We start from the raw sequence: 14,003 nt of genomic DNA on the forward strand, positions 1-14,003 counted from the left end.
ACATCTGAAAGTCTCGTCTCTCCTCACTTCAAACGCTAGCCGCTGTGTGTTGGGTGGAATGTTGTTGATGGTGATGTTGTTTCAATATGAATTCAGTGTACAATCCGTCAGAGGAAACGGCACTTTGAGACGGGCAGTGAGTGACGCAGGGCGGGCTCCATGGCACCGTGGGCTCCCCTCGCTTGGGGCTGGTGCCGTGGTCTCATGTGCAGAGAGAGAAGCAGCGTGGGGAAAACAAAAGCTGACCACAATCCAGCTCTTGCTGCCCGCGGACGCGCGTATGAAACGGGCACGTCGTGTGCGCAAGAGTTTCACGGAAGCGCACCCACTTGCCTCTCCTCGATCCCCTCAACTTCTCTGCTCGTCCCAAATAATCGACCAACTCTCATTAAAAAGAATTACTAAGGCACGTCTGCTCTCATTAAGGCCGTTTCAAAGACCTGGAAAACTGTACTTGGCTGGTGATTACTGCCCTCAGGCTCTCTCATCTCATGCCTATAGAATTTCTTCAATCCCTACAGTTAGGTCGTGGACTTTAGCTGACACCGACTGACTGAGTCATCTGTGTGCTTCCTCATTAGAACAGCCCAGCTAAGGGAGCGTTGGCTACTTCAGGTTTTCCCGGCTTTGCAGGAACCAAGCGTCCTAATTTTTCTTCTTTCTGTGATAACGCTGCTCCCAAGTTGTTTCACAACTAAAAATAGAGTGGTTGTTTACTTATTTAGGCAGTTTGTACCATCTTGAATCAAACCACTGCACTTCAGTTCCTACACTTTGTCTTTTCCTCTCTGGAAATGAAATGTGACTCGTTAGTTTGACCGGCCTGCTAACTAGCAGATTACATAATCGCCCTCAAAAGAAACTGCTGGATTAAATGAACAGAAATATACTGTATTTTATATGCTCCAGTGGCCAATGTCCAAAACACAATTAATTCTTTAATCACAATTATTTGTATGACCCACGCAGTCTGAAACAAAGCTCTACAATGGCTCTGACAAAGACGTCTCGGCGTCCGGGGGAAGGCTCACGAAGAAGGAGTCCCTCAAGGTTGGTGAACTTACCATTCCGTATCCACACACACATGCATGCACACGCACACACCAACAACAACAACCGGTGATCCCAGGGACCACCAGTGGTCCTTGAGGGGGTTCCAGGTGGTCCCTAGCTAAATGATCGAGAGTTGGTAACCAAATGGACCCATAGATTTTTAACTCTTGAGAGCGTAAAATGAAACCAAATGGACCTTCCCGGGTCCATTTGGTTTCATGTTACGCTCTCAGGAGTTAAATTATTGTTAAACATACACATTACTTAACAAAGGTGCAGAGGATCAGAAATCAGCAGAGAGTGATGGACGTTTGCGCGGCTACTCTATGCTGAATTGAAACTCGTTCCCAGACTTTTGTTTTTCTCCCTGGAAATAAAAACGTCTGGGTTTCCGAGGCTATCAAATGGTCTGTGGTCTGTGGCTCAAATACCAAAGAGATCATCGTCCTTAGTGTGAAATGGGTTGAAAACCACTGTCCTAGGAAATGCCTCCTGTCACTCCGCTGAGCTACTGTAGTCCGCCTCCTGTCACTCCGCTGAGCTACTGTAGTCCATGTATCTGTATCAAAATGCATCAGATCCATGTCAAATCCATGTCACTTTCTGCAACCCAAACACGCACCACCAGTGTGAGATATCGGTGGAGTTGCAATTACCCATCCTCTACTATTGGAAATATTCAACTTTAAAAACAGAAACGATAGGTGTAATAATGCAATGAAATTGCCTTAATCCAGCTCTCCTTAATACAATTGATAAGAGGAACTCTTTTTGTTATTTCGCATCCGTAACTGGCCATGGACTTCACATGCAACAGGTTGCTGCTATTTGTATTTAATTTAAAATAAATACATAAAAAAAAAAAATCATTAACATTTATTTACCTTTTCAAATAGCCTAGTTTGAATTTGAATGTACACGACGTGCATAAAATAGACAGTATAGTACAAATAGTGGTATAGCACAGGTCCAGCTGCAATTATTCAAACAAGGAAGCTATGTAGCCTGATTAAATATGCATCGATTACTTGGTAATAATCAGTGTTAACCCATTCTGACCGGGCACCCATTTTGGTGTTGGCATCATGTTATGCTTTAGCTATTTAAAAATAGCAGATCTACAAGCTCATATCGCGCCACCGAGTGGCGCGATACGAGCTTGTAGGTCTGCTATTTTTGAAAAATCGAAGAACGACTGACATTTTTTTAATCTGATCTCAGGTCAGAATGGGTTTAATCAGACCAGTGTGTGTCCAGTGGAAACCTCGTATGAATCTGATCTCGGGTCAGAATGGGTTAACACGCTTCGGTGTGTCTTCTGCAGGTGCAAAAGAAGAACTACAGGGAGGAGAAGAAGAGGGCCACCAAGGAGCTCCTGAGCACCATCACCGATCCCTCCGTCATCGTCATGGCCGACTGGCTCAAGGTTCGATCGATCACACGCTCGCTCGCTCGCTCGCCGTCTCTCGGGTCGTCAGCCTTGCTGTGTTGTTGTTCACATCAGATATGCTTGCCTTGATAAAAGGCAAGCATGAATAATTTAATGCTCGACTACCTTGAATTGAGGCCAAGGAAGGAATACAGAAAAAGGGGATTAATTTCTCCTTGGCTTCACCTCAGACTAGGTGTAAAACCAACACTCACCGGGCGTGTCATCATTTGGAGAACATTCAGTGAACATTAACGATAAAAGAAGAGGATCCAAGGCACTCTGTTCCAGTGAGGTGAAAAAAAGCCTTTTTTATTTAACCCATTCTGAACGGGCACCCATTTTGGTGTTGGCATCATGTCGTGCTTTAGCTATTTAAAAATAGCAGATCTACAAGCTCATATCGCGCCACCGAGTGGCGCGATACGAGCTTGTAGGTCTGCTATTTTTGAAAAATCGAAGAACAACTGACATTTTTAGAATCTGATCTCAGGTCAGAATGGGTTCATCAGACCAGTGTGTGATGTCCAGTGGAAACCTCGTATGAATCTAATCTCAGGTCAGAATGGGTTAAGAGGCTTGGCAAAGAACATTACAAGAAAGGACCAACGCGTTTGGGCATTCAGCCTTCGTCAGGGTCCCATAGTTATGACGTCTGTTCACTGAACATTGCTGATGTTCAAACTCACACCGCATTTCCACACTTTGAGAAAATGTAGGGCAAGTCTAGGATTGGCTGTTCTGGACAACCAAAGCTCCATTATGCCATTGCCCATATATGGGCATATTGGTCGGACCGCCGCTAAACATCATTGCACGGTTTATAAGTTACGTACATCATAATAAATAAAAAAAACTGACAGATTACATCTTGTCCAAAATGCAGCAGCCAGAGTTTTAACTAGAACTAAGATGAGAGAACATATTACTCCAGTTTTGGCATCACTGCACTGGCTTCCGGTTGTTTTTAGGATTGATTTTAAAATTATTTTACTTGTCTATAAAGCCCTCAATGGTCTCGCACCTTCCTACCTACATGACTGCCTGCCTAAATATGTCCCAAACCGCCCCCTAAGGTCTTCCACTGCTGGCCTGCTCGCTTTGCCTAAAAAAATGGCAACTAAAAAATACGGGGAAGCAGCTTTTTGCTTCTACGGGCCGTCGGCATGGAACAAGCTCCCACTGTACCTTCGTCAGGCAGCCTCTGTAGACATTTTTAAAGCTCAGCTCAAGACCCACTTCTACAACATTGCCTTTAAGTGATCTTATATTTTTTGTTATTCATGTCCTCACTGTATTGCATTACTGCTTGTTTTTTAATGTCGTTGCCTTGCTTTTCTTTTATGCTTTGCTTTTCTTTTATTCTCCATTGTTCTGTAAAGCACTTTGAGCTGCATTTGATGTCATGAAAGGTGCTATACAAATAAAGTTTTATTATTATTATTATTATAATTCAACCTTTTTCTCCATGTGTGTGCTCCTCACCGCAGATCCGTGGCACTCTGAAGAGCTGGACCAAGCTGTGGTGCGTGCTGAAACCAGGGGTGCTGCTCATCTACAAGACCCACAAGAACGGCCAGTGGGTCGGCACGGTGCTGCTCAACGCCTGTGAGCTCATCGAGAGGCCGTCCAAGAAGGACGGCTTCTGCTTCAAGCTCTTCCACCCTCTGGAGCAGTCCATCTGGGCTGTCAAGGTGAGGAACCATGATTAAACCATCACCATACAGTCCATCTGGGCTGTCAAGGTGAGGAACCATGATTAAACCATCACCATACAGTCCATCTGGGCTGTCAAGGTGAGGAACCATGATTAAACCATCACCATACAGTCCATCTGGGCTGTCAAGGTGAGGAACCATGATTAAACCATCACCATACAGTCCATCTGGGCTGTCAAGGTGAGGAAGCATTAAACCAACACCATACAGTCCATCTGGGCTGTCAAGGTGAGGAACCATTAAACCAACACCATACAGTCCATCTGGGCTGTCAAGGTGAGGAACCATTAAACCAACACCATACAGTCCATCTGGGCTGTCAAGGTGAGAAACCATTAAACCAACACCATACAGTCCATCTGGGCTGTCAAGGTGAGGAAGCATTAAACCATCACCATACAGTCCATCTGGGCTGTCAAGGTGAGGAACCATTAAACCATCACCATACAGTCCATCTGGGCTGTCAAGGTGAGGAAGCATTAAACCAACACCATACAGTCCATCTGGGCTGTCAAGGTGAGGAACCATGATTAAACCATCACCATACAGTCCATCTGGGCTGTCAAGGTGAGAAACCATTAAACCAACACCATACAGTCCATCTGGGCTGTCAAGGTGAGGAAGCATTAAACCATCACCATACAGTCCATCTGGGCTGTCAAGGTGAGGAACCATGATTAAACCATCACCATACAGTCCATCTGGGCTGTCAAGGTGAGGAAGCATTAAACCATCACCATACAGTCCATCTGGGCTGTCAAGGTGAGAAACCATTAAACCAACACCATACAGTCCATCTGGGCTGTCAAGGTGAGGAACCATTAAACCATCACCATACAGTCCAGCTGGGCTGTCAAGGTGAGGAACCATGATTAAACCATCACCATACAGTCCAGCTGGGCTGTCAAGGTGAGGAAGCATTAAACCATCACCATACAGTCCAGCTGGGCTGTCAAGGTGAGGAACCATGATTAAACCATCACCATACAGTCCAGCTGGGCTGTCAAGGTGAGGAAGCATTAAACCATCACCATACAGTCCAGCTGGGCTGTCAAGGTGAGGAAGCATTAAACCAACACCATACAGTCCAGCTGGGCTGTCAAGGTGAGGAACCATGATTAAACCATCACCATACAGTCCAGCTGGGCTGTCAAGGTGAGGAAGCATTAAACCATCACCATACAGTCCATCTGGGCTGTCAAGGTGAGGAACCATTAAACCATCACCATACAGTCCATCTGGGCTGTCAAGGTGAGGAACCATTAAACCATCACCATACAGTCCATCTGGGCTGTCAAGGTGAGGAACCATGATTAAACCAACACCATACAGTCCATCTGGGCTGTCAAGGTGAGGAACCATGATTAAACCATCACCATACAGTCCATCTGGGCTGTCAAGGTGAGGAACCATGATTAAACCATCACCATACAGTCCATCTGGGCTGTCAAGGTGAGGAACCATTAAACCAACACCATACAGTCCATCTGGGCTGTCAAGGTGAGGAACCATGATTAAACCAACACCATACAGTCCATCTGGGCTGTCAAGGTGAGGAAGCATTAAACCAACCAACACCATACAGTCCATCTGGGCTGTCAAGGTGAGGAACCATGATTAAACCATCACCATACAGTCCATCTGGGCTGTCAAGGTGAGGAAGCATTAAACCAACACCATACAGTCCATCTGGGCTGTCAAGGTGAGGAACCATGATTAAACCATCACCATACAGTCCATCTGGGCTGTCAAGGTGAGGAACCATGATTAAACCATCACCATACAGTCCATCTGGGCTGTCAAGGTGAGGAACCATTAAACCAACACCATACAGTCCATCTGGGCTGTCAAGGTGAGGAACCATGATTAAACCAACACCATACAGTCCATCTGGGCTGTCAAGGTGAGGAAGCATTAAACCAACCAACACCATACAGTCCATCTGGGCTGTCAAGGTGAGGAACCATGATTAAACCATCACCATACAGTCCATCTGGGCTGTCAAGGTGAGGAAGCATTAAACCAACACCATACAGTCCATCTGGGCTGTCAAGGTGAGGAACCATGATTAAACCATCACCATACAGTCCATCTGGGCTGTCAAGGTGAGGAACCATGATTAAACCAACACCATACAGTCCATCTGGGCTGTCAAGGTGAGGAACCATGATTAAACCATCACCATACAGTCCATCTGGGCTGTCAAGGTGAGGAACCATGATTAAACCATCACCATACAGTCCATCTGGGCTGTCAAGGTGAGGAACCATTAAACCAACACCATACAGTCCATCTGGGCTGTCAAGGTGAGGACTTTTTCATGTCAAGGACCCCCAAATTGAAAAGACATGCCAGGGACCCCCATAAGAGAAGATGTTTACGGCTCTAGCAGTGATTCTCAACCATTTTAATTTCAAGGACCCCCCAGTTTGACATGAATTAGTCTACGGACCCCCATTTAATGGCATTTCTATCTCTGGGAGCCCCAATTTATATTGTAACATCAATGTTGATTTAACCAGAGTGCCAAGCAGGGACTGACCCCCCAACTGACCCCCCAATCCAACCCTTGATGCAGACGAGTGCCAAGCAATGGTTATACTATACCATTGTCTCGGCCAGGGATTGAACCCCGATCTCCCAGTCTCAGGCGGACACTCTAACCACTGAGCTTTTTTTAACTGGAGCTCAGGTCTTTTTTCACTAGCTTTTCAGGAACTCTTAGATTATGCAGCCATCATGTGTTAGTACATCAGCCTTAGTACACACAGCCTTTTCATAAGGGAGCACACATTGTCCCTTTGCAGTGGGTTCAGCTGGTGCATTGTCTGTCGCAGTAATCATTTGGTATCCATTGACGACTATTCCACACAAGTATCTCAAGTATCTCTCTCTCTCTCTCTCTCTCTCTCTCTCTCTCTCTCTCTCTCTCTCTCTCTCTCTCTCTCTCTATCTCTCTTCAATTTTCAATTGGAATAGAGAAATGAAACATCATAAATAATTATGAGTGGCCGTGAGTTTAGTTGCTAAATCATCACTATTTTATTCACAAAGAAATACGCATTAGCACGTGGGGGCGACAATGTGCATGGCTGTTCAGGAACAACATGAGCTTTATTCCATAGTCTAAAAATGTCAAGACATTGTATGTTTTTTTCCATATTCTAAATGAGCCATTGTCAAGACATGATCATTCTTCCATGGTCTAATTGAGCTATTGTCAGGAGAGGAGACTTGGTAAGAACAAGTCCCAATCGCATGACTCATACTTTGCTCACAGGTACAGCTGTGCAAGATAACGGTAGCTTGTAGGGGTGTAACGATATAGTAACTGCATCGAATTTTAATTTGAAGAATCAAAGTATATCGAAATGAAAACTGCAACATTGACTTTGTATCGTATCGTTTTGCAATGGAAATAATCGGTGTCGAATCGTTTTGCTATGCAATTAATCGATTAATTTTTGTGTGAGGTATTTAGCAATGTTTTGAAGAAAAATGAAAAAGAGTGGAACCAAAATGGTCCATGTATCGTATCGTCAACCATGTATCGTGATACATATCGTATCGCTGTTAAAATGTATTCCTTTGTGGAATAGACTAATAAAAATGTAAGAATAAAATATTTAATTAGGACAGAACTGTAAAAGGTGTATTGGCAATCCGCAAGCCAGATGGAAGATATATTTGTAGGAATTGAGGCATGCCATATATTCCAAAATAACAGTATTGTTGACTTTTCTTTTCCTTGGATAAGCAAATCTGGTTTGGTGGGAAACCAGTGGTTCGTGTATTTGTTCTACTGAGGTTAAGGTTAGGAATAAGGTTTGGTTTAGGAATAAGGTTAGGTTTAATCATAGTTATACTGAAGTTAAGATTAGGAATGTTAGAATTCTGCATAGTCTTAGACTCTACTTTGAGCCTTAGACAAGAACAAGACGAGACGAAAACCGTCTAACTCTCTCTCGCTGTCCCAACAGGGTCCCAAAGGCGAGGCGGTGGGCTCCATCACCCAGCCATTACCCAGCAGCCACCTCATCATCCGCGCTGCCTCGGAGTCTGACGGTAATCCATAACCCTTGCTACGCATAAGTGTCTTCATTTTGAGCTAAATCTAAATAACAAATCGAACCCTAGTACATTTCCAGGATACTAGACGTGTACGTGCCTGTCGGCCACCGGCCTACTTGAGAATGATGCAACTTGGGAACCTAATAATAACCATTCTACAACAGGTCGTTAAGAGGAAGCAATCTGATTGGTTGAAACGGTTTCTAGCCGTTGATCAAACCACTACTGTTCACCACCTAATCAAAACAAAGAATTCAGCCGCTCTGTTTTCCCAGAGCGCTAGCAAACTCGGTGGCTAGGCTAGCTAGTTTCTTTGGACATTTGTGGTCGTAGTGACTACATCTGTCATTAAAAAAATATATTTTTTCAGCGATTTTCTTTGTTTTAAGGGTAACTGTTGTAGAATTGCAATATTACACTCGAGGGTGTTGTTTAACGTGATTATTGCCACTTCAGTGATGCTTGCGGAACTCGACTTCGTCTCGTTCCTGACCGCATCCCTGTCGTGGCAATAATCACGTTAAACAACACCCTCTCGTGTAATATTGCTTAATTGTCAACTTGTCATAGCACCCGTTTTGTGTCAGTGAAACTGTGAAAAGTGGAGGGGTTAAGTAATCAATTTGCAGGTGTGGGGTTGCCATGGCAATCGATTGGCTGAGGCAGAGGCTGGAAATTGCACAGTTGAGGGGACTTGGCCTCATTAGGCCCACTGGCAGAGCCTGACCAGAGCCTTTTGTGGTGATTCTGGAGAACCATGGGTCCGACCGACTCGATACCGGGCACTGCACTCCCTGCGGGGGTGTGGAACGCGTGTGTCGAATTTGACGTCGGTGGGACAAACGGTTCTTAAGTTACATGCATTACAACCGTACACACACACGCAGACAGAGACGTGGCGCATTTATAGTTACATAACATGATTTTCTGTGACCTTTCGCAGGACGTTGTTGGATGGACGCTCTGGAACTAGCCCTGAAGTGCTCCAGCCTGCTGAAAAGGTCCATGATCCGGGAGGGCAAGGAGGACGTGACCATCGCACCGCCGTCCGGAGAGCACTCCATCAACTTCTACAGCCTGCTCCGAGCACACAACATGCAGGGCTTTCAGTGAGTGACCACAAATTCATCACTTTTATCGCAGACTTCATGCCATCAGCCTATGATATGACATCAATTATCTGTGACATATTCATTATTAGTGATGTATAACTCCAATGTGGGTAAAGTATCAGTGTAATCACAGCCCCATTAACTTACATTCTACATTAAATGATACATAGTTAGTTCAGTCAGATATACTTGAGGGGGTTCATACTGTGCTCAAGGGGTTAATATGCTGCATTACTATGTGGGTGTATTCAGTGTGTCATTCGCTGATGTGGCAGTCAGCTGACCAATTGGGCGGGGTATTTAAGCTCACCTAGACTGCATGTTTCTTCCTGTCTTCCTCTGCATATGGTTCCTGGTTGTTGTTATGTGATGTTTTCTCCCACCACCACCCCAGCACCACCGGTGGGCTCTGTTATCTCTGTTCCCCATGGGGGGGGGGTTGTTATTGTATATCTATCTCCCTGCTCTTAATGTTTAACCCATTCTGACCGGGCACCCATTTTGGTGTTAGCATCATGTCGTGCTTTAGCTATTGAAAAATAGCAGATCTACAAGCTCATATCGCGCCACCGAGTGGCGCGATACGAGCTTGTAGGTCTGCTATTTTTGAAGAATCGAAGAACGACTGACATTTTTAGAATCTGATCTCAGGTCAGAATGGGTTCGTCAGACCAGTGTGTGTCCAGTGGAAACCTCATATGAATCTGATCTCAGGTCAGAATGGGTTAATGATGGTGTTTAATTATGCCGAGCAGGGAGAAAAGATTCAGCAGAGCCGCACGCCAAGATAAAATATTATATGCACACTTCACACTTATATTCTCATTCTATAATAAATATTGGTTAAATCTATTCGTGAGTTATCTGACTATTCTACATATTTCAGTAGTATAAATCATACGTGAAAAATTACTTGCGTGGCCTACTGGGCCGTGCATACAAAGATTGGAGTTGATCGGTCCAGTGGTTTGTGAGATTAGCTCCGCACAGACAGTAGATATGATTATGTTGGTGTAATAGCACTATTGGTGAAGACCTTTGTGGTTGTTATTTGTCTGATCTGAATTGTTTAGACATTTATTCCTCTCCTCCACCCGCCCTGCTCCTCCACGCCAGGTTCAACGACAGCGACCAGTTCAAAGACCCCGACCTGTACTCGGACAAGTCTGACCGCGAGGGCGAGCAGGACCACGAGGACTCGGACCCCGAGGGCCCGGAGAAGAGCGAGGACAGCGACAGTGACACGTCGGAGCGCCAGGACGACTCCTACATCGACCTGGACCCCAACGAGGCCCTGAGGGAGACGCCGTACCTGGAGCAGTCGCACGAGGAGCTGGGAGAGGTACCGTTATCCACTACTGTCTACTGTAAGATCAGATAGATTATAGTTACTAGCCCTTACCCGTTGTGAGATATTACCCCCCCCCCTTGTGGCAGTGGGGGGTACTGCGCCCTGGGTGCGTTTTCGTTATGCCCTCTATATTATTATGGTCATGTGGGAGTGATTGATCCAGACAACAACGTGTGCGTTCCTCGCTTCATGTTTGAAAGGCCCTTTATAGGTTGTTTCACTTGAGTCTCGACTCCGTCACTTCTTTTCAATTGAACACTAGATATCTCAGCTACTGTGTGTTGTGATTGTCATGATGTGATGAGGGCTGTGAAATATCGATGAGGTGACATCCTACTAATTAACCCATTCTGACCTGAGATCAGATTCACACGAGGTTTCCACTGGACACACACTGGTCTGATTAACCCATTCTGACCTGAGATCAGATTCTAGAAATGTCAGTCGTTCTTCGATTTTTCAAAAAATAGCAGACCTACAAGCTCGTATCGCGCCACTCGGTGGCGCGATACGAGCTTGTAGATCTGCTATTTTTTCAATAGCTAAAGCATAACATGATGCCGACACCAAAATGGGTGCCCGTTCAGAATGGGTTAAACTACTGCTACATTTAGGAGCTAAATCTACTTTATACATTTTCAGTGTGTGAATCTAGATATGCAATGTGTGTTAAAGTCTAGCTTGGGGTGTTGGCAGCTGTACTCTTATGAACTCGTCATGAATAATGTATGGTCCATGAGCTAATACCTCCACACGAACACATCCAGCATGTTTATCGTACCTGTAGCCTAGCAACAGCCACGGAAGTAATGAAACTCTGGTATTATCACCATAATATAAGATTGCACTATCCCAGTCTGGAATTAAGCGTCACGTTTTCCAGCTTAAAAATAAAGCTCGTGAATAAATAAGCATAGGAGTGAGAAATAGAAATGCGACAGATGGCACGCAGACAACGAGAGATGGACCGTCAGGGACTGACTAGAGCAGCGCTTCCCAAAGTGGGGTCGGGGGACCCCCAGGGGTCCTTGAGGGAGTTCCAGGGTGTCCCCCAGCTAAATGATTATGGTTTGGAACCAAATGGGTCTGTAACTCTGAGAGTGTACAAACGGGTCCATTTGGTTCCATTTGTACACTCTCAGAGTTAAATTAACATTGATTCTACAATATACATTGGGAGTCTCAGAGATAGAAATGCCATTGAATAGGGATCCGTAGACTAATGCATGTGAAACTGGGGGAGAATCACTGCTAGAGCCGTAAAAATCTTCTCTTATGGGGGGGGGGGGGGGGGGCCCTGGAAAATCTCTTCATGTCGTTTCCTTGACATGACATAGTTTTGGAACCACTGTGCTAGAGCGTTGCAGTCTAGTAACACGACATGGCCGTCCTGTCCTGTCCTCCCCCAGGCCGGCGAGGAGTGCCAGACGGAGACGGTGTCGGAGGAGAACAAGTCTCTGATCTGGACGCTGCTGAAGCAGGTGCGTCCCGGGATGGACCTGTCCAAGGTGGTGCTGCCCACCTTCATCCTGGAGCCGCGCTCCTTCCTGGACAAGCTCTCCGATTACTACTTCCACGCAGACTTCCTGTCCGAGTAAGTGTCCACCCCGCTTCCACCGTTCTTCCCAAGGATGGGAAGCGAAGACCGTACGGCGGAGTCCATGTTGCTCCCTGGAAGGAAAGAAACATGCGCAGTTGAGACCAAGGAAGCTGAACGCGGAAGTGTTGGCTGCATAATTATAGCCCACTGCGCATGTTTCTTTCCTTCCTGGGAGCAACATGGAGTCCAGCGGTACGGTCTTCAATTTACAATTTAGGCATTTAGCAGACGCTCTTAATCCAGAGTGACTTACATTTAAGCAAGAACAAAGCATGGGAATACATCACATAAAAAGCATTTATCATGAAACATGCGTAAGCTAAGAAAGTAACAGTGGAATATTTATATAGTGAAACTATACATACACTATACATATAAACTATACATCTTTACTACTATGCTATATATGTGTACTATGGCGTGCTATGACTACATACAATACAATTACAGTGCTGTCTACATAACATGCTATAAGTCTGTATCAAATGCTATATAATCCAACAGAAATGCTATCTAATGTTTCTTTCCTTCCTGGGAGCAACATGGACTCCACCATACGGTCTTCGCTTCCCGTCCTCTTTCAATAGTCCTTGGTTCTTCCTACCCAGTGAGGGGTGGGACTGGTGGGAGGGCCAGAGCCCTGTATGCAGATTCAAACACACTGCCTTCATTTACCACAGCAAACCACCTTTCATGGAAAGGCTATATTATTTTACTTATATTGACACTATAAACTATTTAGTCTAATTTAGTATATGTAAGGTTTTGCCCACTCAAATGGTACCTCGTCAGATAGTACGTACCAACATACTGTAGCCTACAACAACTTCACCTGAACCGACTTCACTGTACTGTAGTAGCCTTTTCATAAATTATATTTCGTACTGTCTGCTGTCGTGAATGTTTATAGTTAGAGAAATTCAAAGTTTTAACACCAAAGTAGTAGTAGTAGTTGTTGTGAATTATGAAACTTTATTTGCACTTCTATTTTCTAAATCGATTTGTGCATGACTCTCATTGTAGTACAATGGTGTTGCTTGCTAACTGGTCGGTGTCGCTTGCTAACTGGTCGGTGTCGCTTGCTAACTGGTCGTCGGCAAACTGTCGCTGTAAATAATTTCCATACAATAGCATTTCCAATAATAAAGGATCTGTCTTCCTTGTGTTATACAATTCCAATCCTTTGTCACTCAAAGATGTTTAAAAAAAGTTACTGATTCTTAAGTCTGATAAATCATTGTTTAAGATTCATCAGACTTAACCCATTCTGACCGGGCACCCATTTTGGTGTCAGCATCATGTCGTGCTTTAGCTATTTAAAAATATCAGATCTACAAGCTCATAGCGCGCCACCGAGTGGCGCGCTATGAGCTTGTAGATCTGATATTTTTGTAAAAATCGAAGAACGACTGACATTTTTTTAGAATCTGATCTCAGGTCAGAATGGGTTAATCAGACCAGTGTGTGTCCAGTGGAAACCTCGTGTGAATCTGATCTCAGGTCAGAATGGGTTAAGAATCGTTAACCTCCCAGTTTATGTTGGATTGGAACTGAGCAATCGGAGACATGTTTCTGTACGTGTCGTTTGGATTCATCGACCAATTCTTCAATTCTCCTGATGCGTATATTTAACCCATTCTGACCGGGCACCCATTTTGGTGTTAGCATC

At 44.8% G+C, this 14,003-nt stretch overlaps 1 protein-coding gene across 3 annotated transcripts in view; it reads left to right on the plus strand.

Moving 5' to 3' along the window:
• The window catches only part of osbpl8 (oxysterol binding protein-like 8), a gene marked incomplete at its 5' end in the record, with an annotated part of 166,617 nt that overhangs the window by 126,517 nt on the left and 26,097 nt on the right, over window positions 1–14,003 (plus strand). For all 3 annotated transcript variants that reach the window (XR_014568794.1, XM_083757795.1, XM_083757796.1), the window contains 7 exons: window positions 970–1,050; window positions 2,378–2,479; window positions 3,973–4,176; window positions 8,181–8,265; window positions 9,215–9,380; window positions 10,500–10,725; window positions 12,144–12,328. Coding sequence is in view for 2 of the 3 variants with exons in the window: in XM_083757795.1 (XP_083613921.1) it covers window positions 970–1,050; window positions 2,378–2,479; window positions 3,973–4,176; window positions 8,181–8,265; window positions 9,215–9,380; window positions 10,500–10,725; window positions 12,144–12,328 (1,049 nt within the window). The remainder of the gene's footprint in view (window positions 1–969; window positions 1,051–2,377; window positions 2,480–3,972; window positions 4,177–8,180; window positions 8,266–9,214; window positions 9,381–10,499; window positions 10,726–12,143; window positions 12,329–14,003) is intronic.

This window comes from Protomyctophum parallelum, assembly GCF_964188405.1.
Source record: "Protomyctophum parallelum genome assembly, chromosome: 22".
NCBI lineage: Eukaryota > Metazoa > Chordata > Actinopteri > Myctophiformes > Myctophidae > Protomyctophum > Protomyctophum parallelum.